This window comes from Anser anser (genome assembly GCF_964211835.1).
Source record: "Anser anser genome assembly, chromosome: 12".
Lineage (NCBI taxonomy): Eukaryota > Metazoa > Chordata > Aves > Anseriformes > Anatidae > Anser > Anser anser.
The window spans coordinates 5,830,732-5,857,563 of NC_139733.1; the positions used below are offsets into that span (position 1 = coordinate 5,830,732).

A 26,832-nucleotide genomic window follows, 5' to 3' on the forward strand; every position below is an offset into this window, starting at 1 on the left:
AAAGCTTCCTGAAAAAGGTAAATTTCCTCCAAGTAAGAACAGAGATGTTAACAAGTCTAAATTATTTTCAGGTGTTAGACCTGGACCTGGATCTAACCTTATGATTTGAAGCCAAAACGTAAGACAGAAAAAACAAAAATCCAAGCATGAATGCTTGAACTAAATCACTAAATCATGATATCATGTAAAAAATTCCCAGCTCAGTTTTGAATCTAGATCTAAAATCTGAAAATAAGACCTAATTCAAATATTTATTTTATTTTTTTTAATTGAGTGTGTCTCTGGGGAGGATGAGAGAAAAAAGAAGAATCAGAGCAACTATTAGTGGTAAAACTAACTTCTTACTGTTTAACAAAAAAATAAATCTGCTGCTGTGAAACATGTACACATCTATGTAGAGGTAACAAACTATTTTTTGTACACCTAAATCTCAACAAAGAAGATTTTGACGAGTCTTGACTGAAATGGTCAAATTGCATTAATGAATTTTCAATTCTCAAACTTGAATTGTGACCAAAAAAAAAAAAAAGCAATAAAAAAGCAATTCTTTAAGTTCTATCGTCCATATCAGTCTATACATTTTATTACTCTCTAATCAAATCTTACCTCCTCACTCCCCCATGAAACAACAATTTTATAACACATGTAACGCATATCCAGACTGTTACAGCAACAGAAGATCTGAAGTTGAAAAAGATTTCCCAACTTTTGAATTTATGTGTGTTCCATGTATAGCATGAGCCAGAAAATGCAGATACAGATCTGTGCTGATCAGGACATACATTAAAAAGAAATGCAGAGAAAGAGCCGTGCCTCCAATATACATTAAATGTAAAGTAAATCTGTGATAAAATAATAAAAAATGCCCTTTATTGCAGCTTTTATTTTTAAATCATTTTTCCTTGTAACTACCAATTGTTCTAGTCTTACAAATAAGCATTGAAACATTTCCTTTTCATGAATGAAGTTCTGTCCAGCCTGCAAACAGGGACGTCATCTCAAGAAAATGCACAGAAGTGCAGGGGAAGATCAGGGATTGCAAAGGAAAACAGAGCTTAAAAAAAGACAGCTTTGTTTACTTGACCAAAATAGAGAAGGTAGCAGAACTGTTCTTTTTTTTTTTTTTTTTTTTTTTTAATTTTGGAAGGAAATTTACTAGAAAAAAAAATCTTTGTTCTGCTAAAGATCACAAAACCAGCTTCAGATACTTCTAAAAGATGTTTTTGTAAAGCTTTTTGATTACTAACAGTTATACTGACTCATAAGAGCAACGTTGCAATGCTTACTAAGGTAACCTCACTTCTGGTACAATGATTTTCACCAATGATGTGCTTTTTCCTTAAAGGAAGGCGGAGTTTCAAGTTAGTGTCAGGGCCATAAATAAGAGGGTCCTATGTCAGGGAAATTAGAAGTCAGTTAACATAAGCGTATACTCAGACTGAGCATTAGAGGGCTTTTCTAAACCAAGGCTGTTGAAACTGAACAGTGAAGAAGTCAGATAGTTTTTAGGAAGTTTAGATATAAAATCAACAGTAAGAAAGCATTTTCTCTTGGCTGACTGCTTAGCCGTGCTTAAGGCAGCATGAATCCTGTACTTAGTACCTTGTTGTTCTCAGTGCTTCTGCTGCTGACCCACAGAATTCAGGAGCTGGTGGAGGCGTGCAGCTGTGCCCCTGCTCATCCGCAGCAGCTCATCTGCGATTCTGCTTTAGGTGAGTCACAACTACTATGTGCTTTTAAGTATGATGGTAAGAAATCAAAGGAAGCTAATCCAGCTGCTGCAATATTTTTATTTTTTACTTTTTTTTGTACTGCTGTAGGGGAATATGTTTAACCAGTTCGCTTAGTCTGCAGTTAGGATTTTAAAACAAAATGATTGCAGACATCCCTTTTAAAAAATATGGCTATGGGGAAAAAATGTGGTAGTAGCTGTTCTGTTTTTTTTTTTTTCCAGAATATTTTGTGGTTACAAATTATTGAAATTACTGCATTACTTAGTCTCTTTTTCTTTTCTTCTTAATAAGAACAAGTTGTATATTAGCTCCTAACTTAGAGTAAGCAGGGAATAATACCTAACTTCTAAATGTCTACTGTTCACGGTATCTGTAATAGACTATTTTATCTAAATATGCAAACTATCTATATTATGCATATAGATAAATAGATGTTATAGCACTCTTGGAAAGCAAAAGAAAATAAACAAAAATAAAAGTCCCTGATGACAAGATCTTGAAACACTCCATCTTTGTTCTGCTATATTACAATATCTTATTTAGCTATTCTTGCTTTCCAAAAAGTACTTGAGGACAAAACTGATATGCCCTTTATTTTATGCAGATAAGCTGTCTACAGAAGTTTTGCATAAATATGACTTTCCAGGCTTTAGGACAGTTTTATTTCATGATATTCAATCAACACTGTGGTTGTCAAATGACTTATAGAAAGAAACTAAAGATCTCAAAATTAGACTGCATGGGGATAAGAAAATGTGACATTTTGCAGTCTTTTGATTTCATTAGCTCAAGCTGAGGCTGGTTAGCTTCCATCTAGTGTGAACAGTAAATGTAGAACATGAGTTTCCAAAGTGTCACAAAATTAGCATCTCTATGGGGCAGGCAATACCTTCTGCATACTGATTAATTGCTTTTATACCCTGACAGAAAATCTTTGTAGCCATGACAAACTCTAAGCTCTATTTGTGGCCATCAGTTAAATTGGTTTTTAATCTGGTTGTGTTAAGTAATCTTTTTCATTAAATTACCTACACCAGGCATTACAAACTTGGAATGCAGGTGTGAAAGAAAATAGAAGTTGTACTTCCAGGAGCTTAACTATGTATGTATACATTTAACAGCATTAATCTGCTGCTTTCCTAGATCTAATGAAGTAACAATTTGCAAGAAACTTATTTAGAGATTTATCTAAATAAATAATTTTACAGTACAGAGGAAATTCAAAATACTCATTACAAGCTATACTCTTTAGGGAAACCATTCTGGCCATTCATATTAAGGCAAGTTCCCATGGAAACATTTTGAAAAGGGTAGGTATATGCTACTTTTTATTTATGTTTAAATAAAACATAATGTACCTTACATTTATGTAAAATAAAACTACATTATATTTGGACTTGGTGCTCAGGCTCTCACTCACACAGACGCTTCTGTTTAAGTAAATTGCGCTTTTCACCTAAGGTATGTTTACATCTTGAATCCCTTTGTTCATTATTTATCATTTTTAAATAGCATTTCTATATATTATAATATGATAGAGAGGTACAGATATTCATTCACAGAAATGTGTACATATATCTTTAGATATATATACATTTGCTTGTATGTACATACTGCTCTAAGACTTCATGGATGAATTCTTTGATTTTTTCTGGACACAATGCCTCACATAAGCAGAGCAAAATGACTTTAAAGGAGCTGGAGAACACCAGTGGAGTGTTTGCACTGTGTAAGAGAAACCTCTGCAAACCACTTTGGCAAAGGCAGCTCCTCCATCCCTGATGCCAGGGCTGGGACTGTCCTGGGGAGCACAAGACTGGAGTCCTGCCACATGGCATCATCCCCACAGGAATTAGGGCTATGCATCTGCAACGCTGCTTCCTTTGAAGCAAAGCAGGTTTGAAGTCACACCTGTGTCCTTCGTGCTACTTGGCTCTTAAGAGGGAATGTGTAGACTGGGCCATGCTGTTAAGTGTCCCGTGCAGTAGAATACCTCAAACTTATATACATAATATACATATACAAACATACATACTTTTTAAGATACAAGAAGATTAAAGCTCAAACTGAAGATGTGTACCTTAATTTCAACATATTCATACTTAGAAAATATTGATAAACAAAGAGACCAGCTCTTCAGCTACCAAAACCCATGGTGGTTAAATGCTAATCCAGCTTTTTACTAAGATTATTCAACCTTTTGCAGTTTAGTTCATACATCTCTGTACTCACAAACACATTCAAGTATATCCTTGCAGAATAAAAATCTATCGCATTAAAACCAAGAAACCATGCCATGCCTCTAAGTTCCACATTAAGTAAAATGGGACATAGTCTCAGTCTTGCTTGTAGGGTTAGCAGACATCATATGTACCTCAGTTACTGCATTATTTCTCAGTTTTGCTATCTGTAAGTTTTCAGATTTCCTTTAGGATCACTTGGGATTTAGATGGAGTGAAAATGGAGGTGGAAGAGGTTGAGTCTATAGACATTACTTCAGCCACTAGAATGTGTGACGCCACTCAGAAACCTTAGCATTTATGTAAGATACCCAAGAAAAAACATAAGCAAAGAAATTACGTCTGGGACAAGCTCTTCTCACTTTTACATTTGTTATCTGATTAGTACTGTACTGTTTTTTCTTTTCCTGACAGACTTCTGTGTGTTTACATTCTTCATAAATACTCAACAGCTACCACACAAGCTAAGAAAGCCTGTTATTTCTGTCAAGTTTCTTACAGACCTAGAGCGAGAGAGTGCTTCTGGTCCTGACAAGGTGATAGCTAAAACAAAAACAACAGATGAGTGAAGAGCACTGCAGGTGTGACATGGCTGTATGCCACAGGAAGAACAGTAATGATGAGATAGTAGATACGTTAGGAAATCATGACTATTATGCTGGTTCTGCCATTTATGTGACCTTGGGTTTGTTAATCTTCCTGCTTAGCTTTAAAAAGGTGTGATTTTTGTACAGATTTGGGTAGCTCTCATGAACTTCTTAGTAGTTTTAAATCTCAGTTCAAAGAGAGGTAAATCCTCATCAGTAGGAAGTGCCTAGCACCATGGAGATATGCTCCTTTTAGTAGAAAACAGATACATTTCTTTTGTGTTCTTCTAAACGGTGCTGAGATCCTATTAAAATGTGCAGAATGCCTTCAAACCTCAGTGAACACCTATACTTGTCAAAAGGATTTCAGCCTGAAATGGAGACGGGAGCTTTATTAAATAGCAGTTCCATGTACTGCACTAGTGATTACAGGTGCTAAGTATCCTCACCAAAGAATCCAGGAGGCTTTCTCTGTATGGAAATGAAACATGATGAGGATGTGCTGTTTTAAACATTCTGATTCAGTAGTGAGGCACCCCAGTTTCAAGATGATAGAAGTGTCGTCTGAATATTTTTTGAGAGAAAACATGGATAAAACTGAGTGTATCAGGTGGTCAAGATGATGACATATTTTCCTTTTGCCACTGACTTCAGTCACTCCTGGACTCAATTCCTAACCAGTGTTCACATCAAATTATATAGCCAGTAGAGAAATGGTATACATTGAGAGGACTAACTACTTTCTAAAGTCTATCACTTTTAATTCAAGCTGTTTTCCCTTGTTTTAGGCAAAAGCAAGGTTATTTTTTGGACAATAGGACTAATATGTAAATACTTTGCACTTCTAAGATAAGTTACACTAGTACCCTATTTTAAAGTAGATGTCTTCTTTCTGATTTCAATTCATACGTTTGTTGCTTTTTCTTAAAAATATAATTAAAACAATCTTTTTACTGTATATTGGGTACCAGATTGGAACAGAAATGAGTAACAGATCTGAAGTACAAATAAATACATAAAATAGCTTCAGAGAAGAGTTGTATAGCTTTAGAGAAGAGTGGCACATTTCAAAACACAATGGAAACTTTACAGCTGAAGCTTGGCAGTCTTTTCAGCCTGTTAAAATCTCATATGATCACTGAGATCATCTGGCACATCTTTACAATGCCTGATATATTAAATTTTAATCACATTTAAAAATAACAATAAAATTTTTTATCTAAATATCCCAGAGGAACTGAAAAATTAATTCTGGTGTAATATGAAACTCAGTAATATAGAAATAGCATACTGTAATATTAAAGTGTTCATGGCTCAGCGCCCCACAATTTTGTCTCACTGCAATATAACTTTTAGCTTTGTACTGGAGTAGATTAATTTGTACTATATTAGAGTGGGAAGTAACTCTGCTTGATGGGGAGAATCAGCTTTGGAAAAGGTATTATAAATGTTGACAGTACTTCTTCCAAGTTAAGGGGAAAAAAAAAAGTGAAATTAAAGTAGACTTTATATTTTATTCATACTGTATTATGTTATATGCATCCACCCTATTCTTAATCTTATAGAGCCTATTTGCTATGAGTAGTGTGACCAAGCAGTGGTCACACTGACTAAGCAGCTATGTAATTTTTGTGTCATACAAACAGTAATAACTATATCATATAACAAAAGACCATTAAAGACAGGGATGCAATAGAGTTCCATAAAAATCCCTACTCTTGAAACCATTGCTGGAGGAAAATGGGCAACATAGCCTTGCTTTAGAAGGCTGGCTGGATCCTGGATCAGAAGCCATGCCTCCAGACACCTCAGTGACAGACATGGGCTTCACACAGATTGCATCATGGAGTTGCCTAAAGACTTCTACATTTCTCTATAGCATGGAAAAATTATAGTACTTGTAGTGAGACTTGCATTTATATTATTTTCATGCCAAATGGAGGCAGGCTTTACTCTGCTTCATAGAGATGTCCTGCTTCTAGAGTAGAAATCAGTGACAATAATGCATAGGTGTATTTCTAGAGTAACTTGTCACTGACAGGAAATGATTATGCAGCTACCATCTCTCAGGGATCCCAAGCCAAAATGAAGGCTGAATTTGTATTCCAGGAACTGTGAATTCAATTACAGAAATAACATGCAGGAATTTTTCTATTCTAGTTCTCTTTCCTCCCTGAGAAAATGCACATAAAAACAACAGGAAAAGTACAGCACCTGAACATGTTTCTTGCAAGAAGTATTAGGTAAAAGAACCAAAAGCTAATTGAGTATTTTGTAGTATAACTAAATCTCCGTATTATGGTAGTTCACTGATTCAAAAGTAACTCAGAAATACTGTCTCATTGCTGAATGTTATAAATGCAAGATCAGATAATTCAGCAACTGTGTTACTTTTATTTAAAAGCATACATTGTAGGGGTAAGAATCTAACACCCATGATTTCAAAAACATGCTGCATACTCTATGTGGAAAACAAAATGCAAGCTTAGGAACAAAGATTAAATAATATAAAAGAGAACAGGAAAGACTGCCAAACTCTTAATCCTATTAATCTACCAAGTTTAATCCCTAACTTTCTCATTAAAAAGTATTTCAACAATACCATGTTTCTTCCGCATGGAGGAAGAGGTATGCTGCTATGAATGGAAATCTACAATAACATTATGTATGTTGTTCTACAGACTTTAGAGTATAAAGAGAGTGTTATTCTTCAGCTGAAATTAGGCAGATGTTGATTACTAGTCAAATGATGTGGTATTTGAGGCTTGTGAAGTAGAGAGAAATATTTCTGGTAACATGAGTAGCAGCTGTAAAAACAGTGCAGAAAAATAAAACTGACCTTGAACAACATTAGGAAATCATGCTATTTTTTAATGTAATATTTAGTTAAAAGAATACCGCACATCTGTTTAAAAAAATCACCTCTTCCATTTGAAAGTTTATAAAAACTAGATTTTAAAACCTCTCTCATAAATTGAATGTATTCTTCTAATAACAATAAGACTGCAAAATCTGGTTTAACAAGGCAGCCAAACTAAATCGACTCTTCCCTTCAACACAAGGAATTTCTGCATCCCAAGCCAAAAACACAGCCTCACAAAATCCTGACCTACCAGAAAGTCCTAATGTGCTTGAAAAAGATAGGCCTCCTACAATTTGAAAGCCTCACACAGAAGTGCATTTCGGATGCAGGCAAACACAACTATTAATAAACCACAAAAGAGTAAGCAAAGTCTGCAAATCATGTATGTTAAAGGTTGATAAACAGTGTAAATTCATATCCATATGAAAGAGCAATAAGACAATCTTTCATACCTGCTTTATAGACTTCAGAAGTATTCATGTTTTTGTTGGTTTGTTTTTTTTGCAAGTAGAAGAGTCTTGGAATGTAGTAATATATTTTTTGAATAAAAACACCATGAAAAACAACATTTTATCTCTTATAAATCATAATTCATCATCTAAAGAAGAAAGTGTTGCATTGCTGCCCTTTGTAACCAAAACATTTACACAGTGGCAATATCAATTGATTAGATTAACCTATAGAGATTAACATATGAAACCTTTTCAAATGCATTTGTGATGTTTTCCTTCAATGGGCAAAGTGTAGGTTTCTGCACCATATTTTTCTCCTTATTTTATGTTGGGCTAATAGACTTGAATTTGGCCCGATGCTTGTGTTTTAAATTAGTCTTTCCTTTCAGAAAACTCCCTTGAGTTCTTTCAGCCCAAGTGATAACACTTCAGTTTAAGAATTTGTTTTTAAAGTTACAGATAAGACTGTTATCTCACCACACTTACCTTCTCATGCAGCTGGAAGCATCATCAAGACTAGGCAATGCTCTTTCAGATGTTGCTTTCCATAAAATAAAAATCTGCTATAGTTATATTCTTCAACAAGATGTGGATAGAGATTCAAAGCCTTTCTGTCCAAACAGTCCACCAAGTTGCACTATTTTTTTTGTGATGTTCCAAATGTGTGGTTCCATTGATTACTTTGCCATTGCTTTAGTTATTTTATAGATGGCTGTGAGCATTTATTCATGGAATATCAGAAAACAAAGATACAAAGCAGAAAAACATTGTCTTCACCTTCTAACTAGCATACACATCTTTTGAACTACAGATTATTTGGCCTTCATTCTAGAAATTGTGCAGAAAGAGTGAATATTAACATAGACTTACATTTAAGAAATCCATCCTGCTAACACAGAGGGAAAACTTTTTTTTCATATTCACTCAGTATTGGACCAGTTTTGCTGCTGCATCACTCTATTTATCTCTAGAACTGAACTAATAAACCAGCTTCAAACATCTGAGATATGTTACAGTTTGGAAATGAAAGTGCTGCTTACTGCTCTGTCTTGTTGAAATCTTAACTGATAGATAGACCAAATGTTTAGCAAACAGTTTTTTTTCAGCTTTTTAAAGATCATTCAAGAGCATCTTGCTTAGTTCTCAAAAGACAACAGAAAGTATAGGTGTTTACCGCTAGGTTTCCAATCTCAAAAGAATAAGAGTGATCTTGGCATCACAGCAGATATCCTGAGGTAATTTTCTATCTATGTAATGAAGTCTGGAACAATTAAAAGCTTGCACAATAATTCAGAAATCAATGGTGCAAAAGAATGGTACCAGTCTCCCTTACGTTGCGAGCATCATAAGCCAAAACGACTTGGAAGATATACCATATGGCTGTGACAACATCAGACATCATCGGATCTGTTAGATTTATTTTCCAAGTGGCTTATTGTTATATCTCATTGCCAAATTGGCATTATAGTCAATAATTAGGTAGCATTACTGTGGGAATCTTGGAGTCATCTTGATGTCCCATGAATGCTACGTAAAGCATTTTGACAAAATGGATCAGTTCTCACTCTGTACCTAGGCTCAAATTCCATTCCCCCAACCCAAGACCTAGAGTCTTCAGTACAGAAAGAAAAATACATGAATACTATGAAAATATTTTGCAGAGGTGATAATGGCGGCTAGCAAATAGTTTTTTTTTTTAAGGCTATTCAGAAGTATTTTTACAACTATGATAGAAGTGGTCTACCTGATTGAAGTGCTTGACATAGAGGAAATTATGGCAAGTGTAAACCATAGAATATATATACATACTAAAAAATATATATTTCACTGTGTTCTTTTGATATATTTTGCACTAAAAAGACAGAACCTCCTCCACATGATTTCCAGATTCTTCTTTAAAGAAACTCAAAAATAGTATATGAACAGAAGATGAAGAACTTTCAGTGTTCTAGTAAATTTGTAACAACCAGAGAGATCAGAAATAAATTTGAGTTAATTTGCAAATGTGCAAGGTGCCTTTGAATTTATTGTAAATAAACTTAAGGATTCACATGCCTCAAAGATGAATAAAAAATAACGGAAGTGATAAAACATGGAGTAATTTTTGAAAATAGAGTACAGGCTTCTTTGCATACAGTACAGGCCATCTCAACTAAAAATATGTGAAATGAAGTCAGTAATAGTAGAGCCCTTCTTGGACCCATAGCAGAAAGAAATGAAAATTATAGATGGGAACAGGATAAAAATAATGGCATTTTTATGAGACTGTATTTTGCAAATCCTTCCGCATGAACAGAAAAAAACAGAATATTTTTTGTTAAATGACTTGCTTTGAAAAGGCCTTAAACATTTCAGGATAAGGGCAACATATTAAACCATACCATTATTCTCATGATATTGGCACTTGATAGTATTACTCATTACTTTGATTCATTAAAAAGTAGCAGACATGATCCCTGCTCCAAGTAATGTTTGTAATAGTCTTCCACAACTGCTTACTATATCAATGGATACCTACGTTCTGTTATTATATGAGTATGTGAATGCTCAAGTGCCTCTATACAGTACAGATGCATCTACTGTATTTAATAATTGAGAAAGCATTACTGCTAATTCTTGTGGAAACTACACATGCAAATTGAATACTGAATCTAAGGAAATAAAAATCTTAAATCTCCTTAAAATTATTTATAAATCCCTAAAATAATCTGCTTTAAAAATAAGAGTATCTGTAAAACTACATGTTAGGTATTTAGTTACTTATTTTAAAATATTATCCTAATATCAATAACTTTTATCGTCTTCCAGATGAAATGCCTTCTTTTGTCAGCATTAGGAATGCCTGTGAGTTTAAAACAAAGTTATGATGCTCCTTATGTATTGATAATACTTCTTTTTTTTCCTTTTATATGTATTTAAATAAACTACAATCTTTTTTCTATATAAAGATATATGAATATTTAAGGAAGTTCATTTGCCTTCTTCACTAGTGAAACTTAAAGCTTTACAATAAGAAAATATGGCAAGTCTACTATATAACCAAACAGTTCTGCATATTTAGTTAAAATATGGCAGAGTTGCATTAAGAAAGTGGGAATGTTGTACAGATGGGAAGTTGCTTTGAAGTGTGAAGTAATACTTCTACAACATCTTGTATAAACTATTCTATCTTTTCCATCCAAGCATATATTGTATAGCATTGTTTTAAAGTGGGTTCATTCATTTTCATCTGTTGTGACAAATTCTGTGCAGTTTTCCTCTTCCTTTTTGAGGTTAAGATTATTCTCCTTGCCTTCTGACTCTCTCCTCTGTGCAAGAGAAGTTAAGCAATATCAAATGCTTAGTTTCCAATGTAAAGAATAAATATAATTTTTTTTCATGTCTATGTACTCACGGAACCCAACTATTCAAAGCAGTGTTCTTGGATTCCTCTGGCAGCTCTGATAGCTTTACTTGCCAGTATTCTTTAAAGTTTGTAGGATTGGACCAAAATATACTGGGTATAAGATCAATGGCACCTGGACACAAAGAAGGTAAATTAAAAATTGTGTCTATGCCCTGGATTTGGACTTCATGGCATTTATCTTGGACTCCTAAGATTATTTAGCTATAACTTGAGTTCAGGTGAATATGGTAGACAAGGCCAGTTCTACTCACAGTCTTTTAGTTAGCTTGCATTCTGGTTGCTTGCATTTAAATTCTTGGACAGTTAAAGATTCATGTCTGATTTAAGCTGGAAGCAAATCTGACCAGTGATTGTGTATGCTGGCCAGACTACTCTGCATATAGAAATTCTACCTGGAGCAGCTCTTTGACTATAAGAAGGAACAAATTACTGCCCCTTTTCTGATTTCGAGCTTCTTCTCCTGTCCAATCTCTTACATTTATTCTGCTGAATTAATTTACCCATCCCCAAAACTGAAGACAAGCACTGCTGAAAATCTCATTACCAGATCTGCCTGCATTCTTCTACAGAATATGAAGTATTTAAGCACTTACATACTACAGAGAGGGGGTGATCCTGGACTATGCTGATTACACACAAAGAAAGAGTGACAGGGTTTTATTAAAACCTTTTTTTTCTTAATCCTATAGGTAAACACGCCAAAGAGAAACACCTATGCTTTGGTTGCACATGTTTGTTGACAACTCTTGGCTTACAGAATCACAGAATCATCTAGGTTGGAAGAGACCTCCAAGATCATCTAGTCCAACCTCTGACCTAACACTAACAAATCTTCCACTAAACCATATCACTAAGCTCTACATCTAAATGTCTCTTAAAGACCTCCAGGGATGGTGACTCAACCACTTCCCTGGGCAGCCCATTCCAATGCCTAACAACCCTTTCAGTAAAGAAGTTCTTCCTAATATCCAACCTAAGCCTCCCCTTGTGCAACTTTAGTCCATTTCCCCTCATCCTGTCACCAGGCACGTGGGAGAATAGACCAGATTAGCTCTGGCTCTAATATAATCTGTGGCATTACCAACACGGTACTGCAGCCTCTAGTTATCATCGGGATTATGTCATTGATCAGTTAGTGCATCAGTTCTGGAAGTTTCCCTTATGATACCACACAATAAACAAAGGCATATAAAACTAAGAAAAGCCTTTTACAGTTAAGAATATGGACTCCTTATTTAAATTAAAAACAACAGGTGTATCTTTATCAGATAGTGCAAATTTGCACTAGCACCTATAAGAATTACTACCAGGTAAACTGAGGATTTATCATGAATTTCTATTTTGGTACACCCAAGCAGGCAGATAACCCCCATTTCATGATGGTGGTTACAAAAAGTGTTTTTTTTTTTTTTTCATGAAAAGCCCTTATCCTTCCGTCATCTGTAATGAGGAATGGAGACCTTAGAAAGGAGGAAAAAATGTACTCCTGGGTAATACAAGCATACAACAGAAAAAGCCGTTTTGCATAGCAAACCTATATGACCTCATTTCAGTTGTTTCCTGGTTTACTCTGCAATTAGTTTAGATCTCTGGACCTGGAAACTTGACATTTACATTTTCAAACAAATTATGTGGACTCTATATTCCTGACTGTTTGTTTGATGAATGTTTTCGGTATGTGTATAAATCTACCTGGTACAGACACTGTCATATTCCAACCATATTTTTAGCAAGTTGTGTTTTAAACTACTACACCTCAAAGAGGTAAAAAGTTTAAGTTTTGGGTATAGATACAATAGAATAGACTAGTTCAGTTGGAAGGGACCTTCAAAGATTATCTAGTTCAACTGCCAAGTTTTAACTAATATTGTAGTAGAAGGGTGAGCAGAAACAGCTACATTATTTTACATGTGAATGGTTTCATTTGGGTGAGAGGACATTTTTATATATAAGGGTTCATTTGAATGTAAGGCCTTTCAAATTTATGTACTCCACATATATTGTGTGTCCATAGTTCTGTTTTATTTCAAACTGCATATGCAAACTGCCATGTCATTTCAGGAAAAAAAAAACCAAACACTTCTGTTTTCTCTTTTTGTACTTTCAAATGCTTTCTTCTGTCTGTTCCCATATGTATCTGGGATGCCATCCTCAACCCATCCACAGAACAATACACTCATTGAGATCCCTCTCCCTGTCCCACTTGTTCCTTGTCCCTGCAAGGCAACAAATATAATAGACTTACAAGAATACATGAGCAATAGCATCTGGCAACAGCTTGACTGAAGTGTCAGACATTAAAGAGACAGGTAGAAATAATTGCTCAAAAGTCGCACTTCATATTTTAGGTAATTAAATGAAAGGACTAAACTTTTGACCACTGTGAACTGATTTTTTTTTTAAATCAGGATTTTGATATATTTATTTAAAAAAAAATCTTTTTAATAAGTAGGCATCTTGTAGGAATGCGCTCAATTACTCAATCTTCCATATATGATCTGAGGCAATAAAATCTAAGACAGTGACACTGCACCGATTTTCTTTTTTTTTCTGATTGAGGCACTGTTTCTAAAATTTGCAAGTGGCCTTACAAGAACATTTATGTAGATAATCCAGGGGCAAACCAGGAATACATATGGCTGGGATGGTCCGAGCAATACGGTTTCCTCTGCATGCAGAATCACACTTTGTTGATGACCTCAGAATCCATTACAAGCCAAAACGACAGGATTTAGCTCTTCTTTATACAAAAAGCAGTTGAGGCATCCCAGCCTAGAAAATTTTGTCCTTCTACTCATTAACATACCTAATTGCTGAAGGACTGGAATGCATTAACTGGAGTTTTGAATTTATGAATTGTGGGCATTTAATCAGTTTATTACTGATAGCATGAAAAGTCCAGTCTCGCTGGGCAACATGTTCTGGTAATTGATTATCTTCTGCTACACTATGCCTTAAGACCCTCAACCTCTAAAATACGTTACATTTGCAATCCTGCAGTCTGACTTCCACTTGCACTTTCATCTAAGGTGCTGTGGCATTTTCCCATTCTCATGCTGTCGTTCTTGGCTAATGCTGTAATTCTTTAGGCCTTCCACTTACAAACCCTGCTACTCTTGGTTTGACAGCTTCTTATGGAAGGCATTGTCATGAGCAAAAGACTCACACTTTTTTCTTACCCTTTATATTGTACGATTTAGCTTAGAACATAACAGTGAATAACAAAGTAGGTAACAGTCATTCACAGAAGTATTATACAATAATATGCATGCAGAAAGCTTAAACTAGTTGGTGTGTAACACCTGCCCCGATCAATGCAGGGTTCAGTTAGTGTTATTAGTATATCAGTATCATTAATAGTATCGAGCAGGAAGGAGTATAATCAGGTCCTGATGAAAACCATATATTTACTAAGGGAAAAATATTACAGGAGGGACCTCTGTGTGCTTGGGGAGGACATTCGTATCACAGACATTCGTCTTACTTCCTTTCTTGGCTGACCACAGGGGACCGTTACTTCTCTTCTCTCTCACTTTTCCTTCTCTCCACCCCTCTACACCCATTTATCTCCTTTTGTTTTCCTTCAAAACTAACTTTTTCTGTAGGAGTCAATATAGGGCATTAGCAATGAGTGTTTGTGTATGTCAGCTTGACTCAACAACCCTTTCTGCAACTCATTTTTTTACCCTACTACCAAGTCACATTTTTTCAAGTTGCAACTTGTGTCAGTTGTTTCTTGTCCTATCACATCTGAGAAGGGTACAGCTACATATTTTCTCATTCAGTGACTCTTCTTATCATTAAAGAAAGTATGTTCACTGTTATTTCGATTGTCTTTATAAACATGTTTTTTATCAAAAAAAAAGTACTTCACAGTCTTCTAGAAATCATATCCCAGAAATAAAAATACTGAACTAAACCCAATCTAAATAAAACAACTCAATATGTGTCTCTATTTCTCATGTTACTGTGATCTTAATACACTTGACAACTTTGTTCAGGAATTTAATCTTGATTGTTTTTAGAGTCTAATCAGCTGACAAAAGAGATTTTCAAAGCTTCAAGCATCTGCTTCCCTATCTGTCCATCTTTATGCAGATCAAAATTACTTAATTCAGGAAAGAAGGATTAAAAATATTCTTAACAGATATCTAATAACAAACGTGCCATAACCAAGCTGATTTATATCTAATTATAAATATGCAATAACCAAGCTGATTTACTAAATGTAACATTGTCCTTCTTATACTGCAACACGCTATGACACTACTAATGAAAGCAGCAATTGCTCAGAGGGGCAGCAACTTGACACTATGGACTCAGCATAATAGTGGGAGCCAATAACTGCTGTAACTGTATGATTTTTGTTCTAAGGCTCTAATTGACCCCCTGTGTAGCTTTGATTACATTAAATTGTATTTCAGATACCTGATACCACTTTCAGCTGCAAAGTAGGGATAAAAGTTTGTATTTTTTAAAAGTACCATGAGTTACAAAATATGACAGCAGAAACACTACATCCTACTACTGAAATATAAGAGTGAATGTCTTTTGAAATACGTCATAGATTTTAAATACGGAACAAATTTGAGGCAGACTGAATTATTGACATTAGAATATAAAAGCTATACCTAAGTATTTTATAATATGCAAATTCCTCACGAAGAATGAATAACTGTCTGATAGGATAAATGACATTATTACCCTAAACAACCGGAGGCTGTTCTCAGCCAAATAGATAAGCAAATCCAACAATGATATAGGTGATATCACTTCTTGAAAGAAAGTGCAGACTAGGAGAAATCCTAAGTTATAACCACTCTCTGAACCACGAATGAGGAGAAGGAGATGGCTAGACCCAAGAATGCTAAATCAGGAAATGCTTGTGGTTAAAAACAGAAGCAACCACATGAACCAGAGGTTTTAGGAGACAGCTAGACGACTGATTGAAAAAAAATAACAATTCAAAGTACAGAAAAAAAATAAATAAGAAGACTTGAAAGGCACATAAAGATATATGTGCATTTGAATCTGATTTCAGGAGAACAGAAAAAGCAAAACCCCAATAACTAAAGATTTAGACATCTTTTAACAATAAAACTTTCTTGTCATTAAAAATAAATAAATCTTAGTTTGGTATTCCTCCACCATCTGGAAGCTTTCTCTTAAACAAACAAGTAAGTGAAACACACACAATATAAAAATAGTTTTCATTTTTTTCTACACACCCGCAACAAGATCTCATAATGACAAAACCCAAAATATTATCCTTTCTGCCTTACGTAATTCCATGGAGACTCTTTGAGCTATTATTGATCATCTGTAATGTTCCTGTCAGACCGTAATGAGCAGAATTTAATAAAAATATGAAAACTAGTAATATTTCAATATTAAATACAATAGGAAAAGTAGTTTTAGTTATTCTACATAGGTTTGCATTGAGTACGCAGGAAAATATTTCCTGCATATAAAACACATTACGGTACTAAGAAAATTATGGAGCTAGCTCCTAACTGTTGTCTCACCCCATCTACACTGAATCAACTCTTTTGTGAGAAAACCTTTCCTTAGGAAGAAATGCTGCAAAGGAAAACAAAACATGATTCTAATTTGACCTTTCCAGTAGTATAGTACAAACAATCCACAACACTTTTTATCTGGAATTAGATCAAAGCACCTAAGAAGTACTGTTAATTTGTGGGAACATAACATCTGCAGATTATTAAAGAGATGCTGCTACTTACCATTTGAAAAGAGGAATTTGCTCTTCATACTTAAAAGAACTCTTCCCTTTCAATCCAACACATAAGTCTAAAATGCTTTAAAAGAGTTTGAATGGCTTGGGAGAAGGGAGCACTGTGCCAAAAGATGGAGGACTCAAGCTTTGAAGCTGCAGACATCTGCATCATGTTGATTATTACATCTAGGTTTCTCTGCTAATAAGTGAGGAAATGAGAATTGCCCGTTATTATATGAGACTGACCTCTATTTGGCTATAAGAAAAATTACAGTCTGAGTTTCTTATTATTTTTATTTGGATATGATGGTTGGAGGTTAATTTATTGCATACATATTTGGGGGGGAGGAGAGGGAGAAGCAGGATTTTTATGCCAAAAAAAAAATAATCAAGCTGCTTCAGCTTGATTTTTCTCAAGTTAACAAAAAGTATGAGGATTTCACTATAAGAATAGTCAAATCCTGGAACAGGGGCTCAGGGAGACTGTGAACTGCTTCCATGCTGAGAAATAATTCCTAGTTGCTATCATATCTGCAAAAAGTAGCATACCTATGACAGAGAGAATGAATCCAACTGTTCCCTTCAAAAATGTGGATGTCCTTGGACAGATCTATCTTTGCACAATTATGAATTGGATTTACAGTTGAAGTGGGGTTGGACTGTTGATTGCTAAGGCCCTTGCTGTTATCCCTCCATGGAGATACAGACTGTTCTGACAAGTAGGATGTCTGCAGAGAAGCTGCAATAGCAGCCATCCAGAACCAAGCAAAAATTGGACTCAATACTTTTTTGGACGTGTAGAAGTACGTAGAGAACTTATGGCCTCAATGTAACATGCTATATTCTTAGAATGCCATTATTCTCTGCGACAAATACTGCTGGTATATTTTAAACAATATACATGAGAGATGCCTAAAACAAACATAGGAGAAAAAATCATTTCCTCCATCATAAAATTTCTTACTTTCCTTGTTTAAAGAATAGGAAATAAATGGAACGTGTCAAGAGAGGGAGTAATTCATTTATAAAGGTTAACACAACTAAGGACACTAATAAAATGCCAAAATATATGGTCTTAGGAAAGTGAGTGAAAGTATGCTTGTCTTCTTATTTTGTGAGTAAAATTGATGCATTAATCTTGCCTAGCCTGGTCTTTCTTAGTGTCAATTTCAAGTCTATTTAACTGATAGATTATTATGTCATCAATGGGAGTTTCCTTTTCTCTTGCTGCCTGATTATAGTGTTTTATCAAAAGTTATGGTATGCAGGTCTTTCAAAGATTTTGAAGGACTACTTCATCAAAACTCAGTGGTAACTTATTTCAAATGTCCATAATCATAGCAGCCATAACCATAATTAGCATGAACCTCAACAGTTTAGCAGCCTTGCTCTAATTTAGTTATGGATATTTTAACTCAAGGGTAGCACTAAGGATTTTGAAAATTTGGAATGTCAGGAAATATGCAAGCAATGGAACATACCTCTGTCAAAAATAAGTACTTGTATCATAGGCAGCCCATTTGTTATTTTCAGCTCCTAACGCACTAGTGACAAGGCTTAAAATCTAGTTCTACCTAAAGTGTAAAAAAAAAAAAAGCTAAAATCTATCAAAATATATATATTTTAAAGAAAAATGTAATTTTAGCTATTGCTTGTAAAATCAGGTGTATGCTTATTTACATTTAAACTTTTTTCTTTATTACAGTGATTCGAGCAAAAATATCCAGTGAAAAGGTGGTTCCTGCCAGTGATGATCCTCTTGATACCCACAAAATGATCCGGTATGAAATCAAACAAATAAAGGTACATGGAATCACTCAGCTAATTTGAAGTTCAACAATAACCTCTGCATATAACTACAATTAAACCCCAAATGCTTTAAGCTGGAAAAGGATCCAGCTGCCTCCAAGGTTAGACTTAGGTGAACAACACGGAATTAGAGTAGAAGTATATAAAAAAAAAGGAAAAAAAAGAAGAAAAAAAAAAGGAAAACTCATGAAGGTCAAAACTGCTACTTGCTAAATAAGTGTATTTTTATAATAGTTTTGTTATTCATAATTGCTTTATTAAGATTGTATGAAAACAATTAAATCTGTGGAAAGGTATTCACTATATTTACGTATTTTCTGTTTCTGGTGAAAACTTGATCACGTATGTTGCATTACGGTGTTGCAACTCTGACTGGATGATACAAACTTTTTTTGAACAGAGGAAAGCATTTCTAGCTGAAATAGCAAGGGTCATTCACAAGTGAATAGGAATATTTGCAGAAACAGGAGTCCTTCCCTGATATCCATACAAACAAAAATCCAATTGTATGAATATAAGCTGGGAAAGCAAGCACAAAGTGGGAGTACACAAAATAATAAAGTGATTCAGAATCTCACGGGATTTTTCCATTATTTGTTAAGCTCCAACAAGAAGACACATTCATTAATGTTCTTTAAGAAGACACTTCTTGGTACCATTGAAGTTACCATCAGTCTTTCAATGATGTTAAAAGATCATGACCTACCTGTTCCTGAAATATGTAAAGAAGAGTATCTCTCAATTAAAATGATGTATTACCGTGGTGGTTTTTTTTTGTTTGTTTTGTTTTGTTTTTCTCTTTCTTTCTTTCTGCTTCCAGTTTTCCAGGTAGTTTCATCTCTCATTTTTCACGGAATATTTTGTATGACCTCTAGAGGACCCTTCCAATCTTAACCTTTCTGTGATTTACTTGGAACACTTCAGCAGATCACTGTGAATTGATATGTGCTTTCAAAAAATAATAAAAAAATAAATCCAATTCTTCAACTTGTACTAGTATATCAGCTCTAGTAAACCAGAATATCTCAAAATATTCACAAGCATAGTATCATGCATGATGTCTGTTAAGGTTTTATAGCAATTTCAACAAGCTAATTAAAGATAATTTAGCCTTGTTTAAAGAAAAGCAAAAAACTCTTCACCATCTGCAATAGTCTTCTTCAGCTATTAAGAATATTTCCAAATGTTTCTTCATAGAAATAAGTGTATGAATACCAGTTCTCTTTCCCCCAATAGAACTTTAATTTTATGTTGCTACCCTGCAACTCTTGAGTAACTTTATAGAAACACAAATCTTATACTTCAGCACAAAAAAAAAAAAAAAAAAAGAATGAGAAGTCTAGTTAAAGTGATTATTATTTCCAGCCTATAACCCAATTCTTCAATAATAGCATGCTGAAATTTCTTCAATCCATTCACATACTGTTGGAGCTACTTCGGAGTTTCTCCCAAACTTTCATAAGTGAAGACCTAGTCATCAGTAAACGCAGGCATCAGTAAGAGATCTTGATTTAATTCCACTGAGCTTCCGAAGGCAAGTCAGCTAGGACTGGACGTACCAGGGAGGTTTATTATCTAATAAAAGATGTTCTTCATCACACAACCTTAGACTAAAGACAAGGGGGTCACAATGTTTCCACCCTTCAAATTCCTACTTCTGGCTAGGACAGTTAAGAAGAGGGAGAAGCTGAGGCTTCCACCCTGGCACACTCAGGCTGCTCAGCTGAGTTGGGATCCAGCTCCTTGCTCACTGTCTAACAAGCACAACAAAAGGATTTGTTTTTGAAATCTCTGCAATACAAAGTGGTTGAGCCAACAGGAGATTCTGTACACTTCAGTTCTTTGGTGGTATGGCTAGAAAACTCAATGTGTCATTTAAAAAATATAAATGTAGAGGCAACTTTGGCTGTACTTTGTGTATCTTACAAGAACTGACGAAAAGTTATATAATCAGTTATATTCTGAGCATATAACTCAGTTGGCATACCAGTGAAAATTAAACAGGACTGGGAATACTGAAAAATTATCAAGAAATGTTCACTTGTAAATAAACATGTTTAACAGAAAAGTGTTATGGATAACACTGTAAAGTTTGCATTGAGCTACAAAAAGTAAAAAGAGTGAGGAATTTTTAAAAGTTCATGGTTGTAAACGTTTGGTAAGTGTAAAGGAATCAACTAAAATAATGTAGATGTACACCATGGGCCACATTTGGCTACTTCAGTGGAGTGGGACAATTCAGAGACTGACGTAAGATTTTTTCTGAGAATCTGATTCAAGCTTAATTTGCAAATGCTAATAACATCACAAGGATAGCTTGTCAGCTGTCTTCAAACTCTGAACTACATGGATCAGTGACATTGTGTATTGTCGCAGTTTCCTGAATAACTCAAAACTTGTCTGATCACAGCAATAACCTTATCACACTATTTCTTATCTTTTCTCTCAGATGATAACATTTTAAACAATCTAAACAGCATGTGTCAAATATTAAAATATTTTCTTATTATTATTATAGCATTCCTTTTCTTGATTGCTTACAGAATGATTTCTCATATTTGCCTGTAAATTCTCCTGACTCCTCCCTGTATTTTCCTTCAATAAATCCTACCAGAACATCAGATGTAAATGGATCATACCACAGTGTAGAATTGAGTCAAAAAATCCTATTCTAACCCTTTACAGAGAAAGATTCCACACTTCTAGGAGTTGAGAGAATACGACAGAGAAGATCAAATATGATTTACCGAATTAAAAAGAAGGTTAAAAATTTAAGAAATGGTCTAACCTATATCTGTCTCAAAACCAGAGACAGGTCAGAGCTGGAATTTCACAAAACAATACAAACAAAAACCCCCAACCTGATGAGGCCCACAGGGAGCTCCTCATTTATTATGTATTTTTATTCAACTAACACCAAACTACACCTTCAATGAAACTCAAAACACACATTTAAATATTGACCAGATCTCCAGTATTAGTTGCTATAGATGCATATATAAATATATACATATATATTACAGTTGAATCAATTTGTGTTGTCTGCATAATGCCACTTAAGTTAATTTCTATTAGGTGGTGAGTTATTCAAATAAAAGTTGTACTCTACTACACAGTATAGCACAATCAAAAGATTCTGAACGTGAAGAGAACTCAATTTAGACGATGCTTGCATAATTTATGCAGTTACTTTGTACTAGACACAGCTGTCTAGCACATACACCCTGAATATGTGGATGCAAGTGTAGCAGAAGCTAAGGATTCCATTTCCAAAGATGGCAGGTATAAAAATGGCTTTCAATGGGAGTGAGGAAGGCCTTCTTGAAGCTTGCATTAGCAATGAGACTGATACTCTGCAACACACCTGTCCTGCTCTTGCTTCCTCATCTGGCCAGCTTTTTGAGATCTTTTACATTTGGTTGACATACCAGACTACATCTATCTAATGAAATTAAATACATTGTCCATCAACGTTATATACATTTTCTAATATTTTCACTGCTGTACAGGCTACTGTTGTGTTTTTGTTTGTTTGTTTGCTTGCTTTGGAGGATGTTTACTTCTACTAAGTATTTCAAATTATCATCTAATATTTTTGGATGGGAAGACCAATAACAACACCTTTGACTACTTTTTTTTTTTTTTAATTCTATAAATTGAGGCTTCAAAAAACCCTAACGTGTTACTGTGTATTTTGAAGTGCCCTGTACTATTTAAATCTCTCAAGAGAACTTGGGTAATATGAACATATTTTCCAGAGATGCCAGCTGCTATTGGGAGAGTTTGCCCCTGGGAGCTGTGAACCTTGCAATCGTCCACAGCTGTCAACACACAGCATGATGTAACCAAACTGGAGTGCTGGGGTTTCAGTTATGACATATTTGGTGATGACAGGCATTCTGAAGTTGATTAGCATCTTACGGTTCCCTCTCTGATTTGGATATAACTAAATTTGTTATTAATCTTCTAATGGTTACTTTAAGCATTATTTTCAAAGTTGAAAATGCTAGTAAAGGAGCAGATAATCTGAGCACTGCATGGGCTTTGATTCTTAGCCTATTCTTTTTGGTGCTGCAGGCCATAAATCCAGTTTCCCAGTTATTTGAGAAGGTTGCATTGGGAAAATTATCAATTAGACATGGAAAAAAAGCATGTTTTAATGACAGAATATAAGAATAATGCTCCGTTCCTTAACATGTTTCATGTTCTTGAAGTTATACACCATTACACTGATCAAGATAAGATTTCCCACGTAAATATGTCAAGAATTCTTTGCATCTTCAAAGATTCAACACTGCAGATCCTTGTTTAAGATGAATGGTGTGGGTTATTTCTTAAAGAAGTAGATGTCTGTAGACAAAGATGTCTGTAGAATATAATTTGAAGAGAAAGCTTTAAAGATTCATTAAAAATACCGAAAAAGCAAATTTCAAAACTATAACTAAAGAAAAAAAAGACCTAATTTCCTTCTGAAAATAATGGACATTTCATTTGATGTAGAGATGGGGTCTAATTGTTGGTGTTTTCTCATCAAAGTTCAGACTTCAGAGTCATTTTTCAAGAGATGCACCATATACTTCTTCCAGTAGTTGCTTGCAACTGTTTTTTCATATTTGTTTTCCACTACTGACTTTCACTTTCTGATAATTTTCAGATGTTTAAAGGATTTGAAAAGCTCAAGGATGTCCAGTATGTCTATACTCCTTTTGATTCATCACTCTGTGGAGTGAAACTAGAAGCTAACAACAAAAAACAATATCTTTTGACAGGTAAGAGTCAACAAAACCAATGTACCTATAAGAACAAAAGTAACTGCTCAATGTACAATTTGATTGACTTTGCAAAAATATGCCCTTGTAAAAATATATTTATGTACTGTCTAAATAATACAAACAGAATGAAATGTACAAATTGTGTAAAGCTGTAATTATATTGTAATTTTGTATGCTTTCCATCCTTCACTGGAAGATCTTAAAACAGTTTCAGAGGAAGTCAAAGTCAGTAACTATATAGTTAGTAAATAGAAACTATGCCATTATTGTTCTTTTAAAACCAAACCTACTGATTTTCCCATGAATACAAACATGTTTAACAAGACAACACATAACTATGCATATGCAGATTTGGTGTTGTAAGTAACTACAGATTTTTCTATGGAGTCCTGTAACCTGGTTTAACATACTACCCCATTTGCATCCATCCCTTCCTGGCAGTTTATCAGCATCTTGTGAGAAGTATCCTTGTTAAATCTTTAGCATTTATTCAGCAGAATAGTTCTAACGGTTTTAATAACATTCATGGAAAAAAGTTCTATGACTAATTTGGTGCAATTAGTTAAAAACTTTGGACATCTTTTCAATTTATTTCAGCATTCAGAAAACTGTTTTCTTTGCTTGCCTTATTTTCTCTTATTTTTTCATGCTGTAGGCCAAATTTTAAATGATGGTAAAGTCTTCATCCATTTATGCAACTACATTGAACCATGGGATGATTTATCCTTGTCTCAAAAGAAGAGTCTTAATCAGAGATATCAAATGGGCTGTGGCTGTAAAGTAAGTATAGCACAAAATACTCTTTAATAATGGAGCCCACCTTACAGCCAATAGCATTTTTCACTGTTGGGAACTGTACTCTTATATACCATATATTTTTTTGGGAAACCATAAATATACTGAATTAATGTCCTATTTCACATTTAGATTACTACCTGCTACATGGTGCCCTGCTCAATCACTGCACCAAATGAGTGCCTCTGGACAGACTGGCTGATAGAAAGAAAGCTATATGGGCACCAAGCCAAGCATTATGCCTGTATCAAGAGAAGTGATGGCACTTGCAGCTGGTACCGAGGTGGACCTCCTCCAGAGAAAGAGTTTATTGATATCAGCGAACCTTAACGTGATGACTTCCTGAAAAGCCTTGGAGTCTAATTCCATCAAACATTGCACGCTCACAGCTTTGAACTGCTATCACCTAATGTATCTGTTGCTTAGAAACAAAAACAAATTGTCCTGTACAGCTAAAGTATGAGTCTGTGGAATTGGCACTCTGGCAAGAAGAGGAACAAATCTCCTGGAGGTAGCTACTCTGTAAAGTTATGCTTTATACAGAGAGGCTCAAGCTGAGAATGCTCCTCTGTGTTCTCTAAGGCACAACAACTTTTTTTTTTTTTTTTTTTACCAATATGAATGTACAAGAACATAAGAATGGTCAGAATTTCGTTCCCTATTTTTGTCAATCTACAAATTAAAAGAGCCCCATGTTTTATTCCAAACCTTTCTGATGAACAAAGGAATGTTTTATAATTTTTTTTTTCTGTATGAAAGTCTTCTGATACAAAAGAATTATTGTACAGTGTATATGCAAAGTATTATAATAATTTGCTATAAAAGATTCAAAAAATTGTGTTTTTTTCCTTACCTGTCAAAACAAGTTAAACACTTCAGTGATTAAAACAATCTGTGCTCCATATTTTGTATGTTACTTATGTCACAGGTTTCTTTATCTACAGAGTCGTAACTTTCATTGATAATTAAGTTAAAACACAGCCTTGATAATCAAAATCCCCTTATCCAGTTCAATATTCCTGTGAACTAGCTATACCTTGCAAACCGTAAAGGCAGATGTTCTAATGCTTCAGCATTTTATAGAACCAACATAAATAATGACAGGTGAAAACTGTTTATATTTACAGAAATTTACATGTCCATCATCACTGCAGCTGTAGTACTTGATATTGCCTCTCTAAATGTGTGACTAGGTCATTTTACTTCAGCACTATTAAAGCCTTGGCTTTAGAAGCTCATGTAAAAATATATGCAGTAGATATTTAATAACTTACAGTGCAAGTGATTCCTAAAAAGCTCTCAAATACTTGTTCATATTTAATAATACATTAAATTTACGTTAATGACTTTTCATTCATGAATGCCCATTGACATCTGTCATAATGAATTTTTTAACTCTGACTTATCCTAGAGAAGTGTTACGATTTACCCTAGCGAAGCGTTGCAACGTAGTTTACCTTTTAGCTTCTTAGAGTCTAAACTTTTATAATTTGATTACTGTAGTTAATAGCTAATCTCACACATATTTAAGTTTACAAAAGTAACTCAATTCACGGTAGTAAAACTGAAGAAATTATTTTGGTAAATGCCAAAGTTTCGGTAGTTGACGAACTGCTTGTGTTCTAGAAACTGGATGAGAACCATCACACAGGTTAGGGATCTCTAACAGCTGCCACTTCCAACCTATATTTTACTCTCTCTAACTTTCCCTGTTGGATTTCTTTAAATTCATTCAAATTTTGCCTAAAGATTACTCTCATTTATTCCTCATAAAGGAATTTAGAACAATAGGCAGAGAAAAATATTTAGACAGTTCTGTTCTCATTTGGATAGATCAGGTCCATTTGAAAGTTTAACAAACACTGTGACATTTCCAGCCTATGGATTCATCAAGAGTTAGAGCTGTTATTGTCTGATGGCTCAAGGGTCCAGTTTTCCAAATAGTGCCTTTAGTCTATTTGCCATTGAGACCTTTAAAAATCATCATGACTTAAAATTGCAAAGAACATACGGATTTCTTTAAGTGAATGGGCATTTCTAATTCTATTCAATTCAATGAAAGTGTATTTTGGGCTTAAAATTCAGCATGTCCTATATAATTGTCATACTAAGATATGTCATTGGATATAAAATGTATACTTGCAAAAGACTGTATAAATGATTTTTGTGACATACTCTGTTTTAGTGTTTCTGTTATTTTGACAATTGCATTAATCCATATTTAAATGACAGACAATGGCAGCTTTGAGAAGACAATTGTGAGAATGAATATTATTTACTTTTCTTGTGGCTAAATTAATACTTACAGAAAAGCAATGAAGTAAAAATCTATTTTGCTGGAGATTGTAAATGGTACTTACATAAGGGCTTTTATATTTTGTTTGACTGTAAAACTAAATAAATAGAAAAAAATGTTGAAACCCTATCATGTTTCACTT

At 34.4% G+C, this 26,832-nt stretch overlaps 2 protein-coding genes across 3 annotated transcripts in view; one reads left to right on the forward strand and one right to left on the reverse strand.

Moving 5' to 3' along the window:
• SYN2 (synapsin II) overlaps nucleotides 1–26,832 on the reverse strand; it is a 176,868-nt gene that overhangs the window by 59,537 nt on the left and 90,499 nt on the right. The gene's annotated exons all lie outside the window — the stretch shown is intronic.
• Nucleotides 200–26,814, forward strand: TIMP4 (TIMP metallopeptidase inhibitor 4). Its single transcript, XM_083796296.1, has 5 exons — nucleotides 200–1,712; nucleotides 18,724–18,821; nucleotides 23,482–23,596; nucleotides 24,255–24,379; nucleotides 24,527–26,814. Exons 1-5 carry the CDS (start codon nucleotides 1,583–1,585, stop codon nucleotides 24,722–24,724), a joined length of 666 nt encoding a protein of 221 aa, XP_083652422.1. The 5' UTR covers nucleotides 200–1,582; the 3' UTR covers nucleotides 24,725–26,814.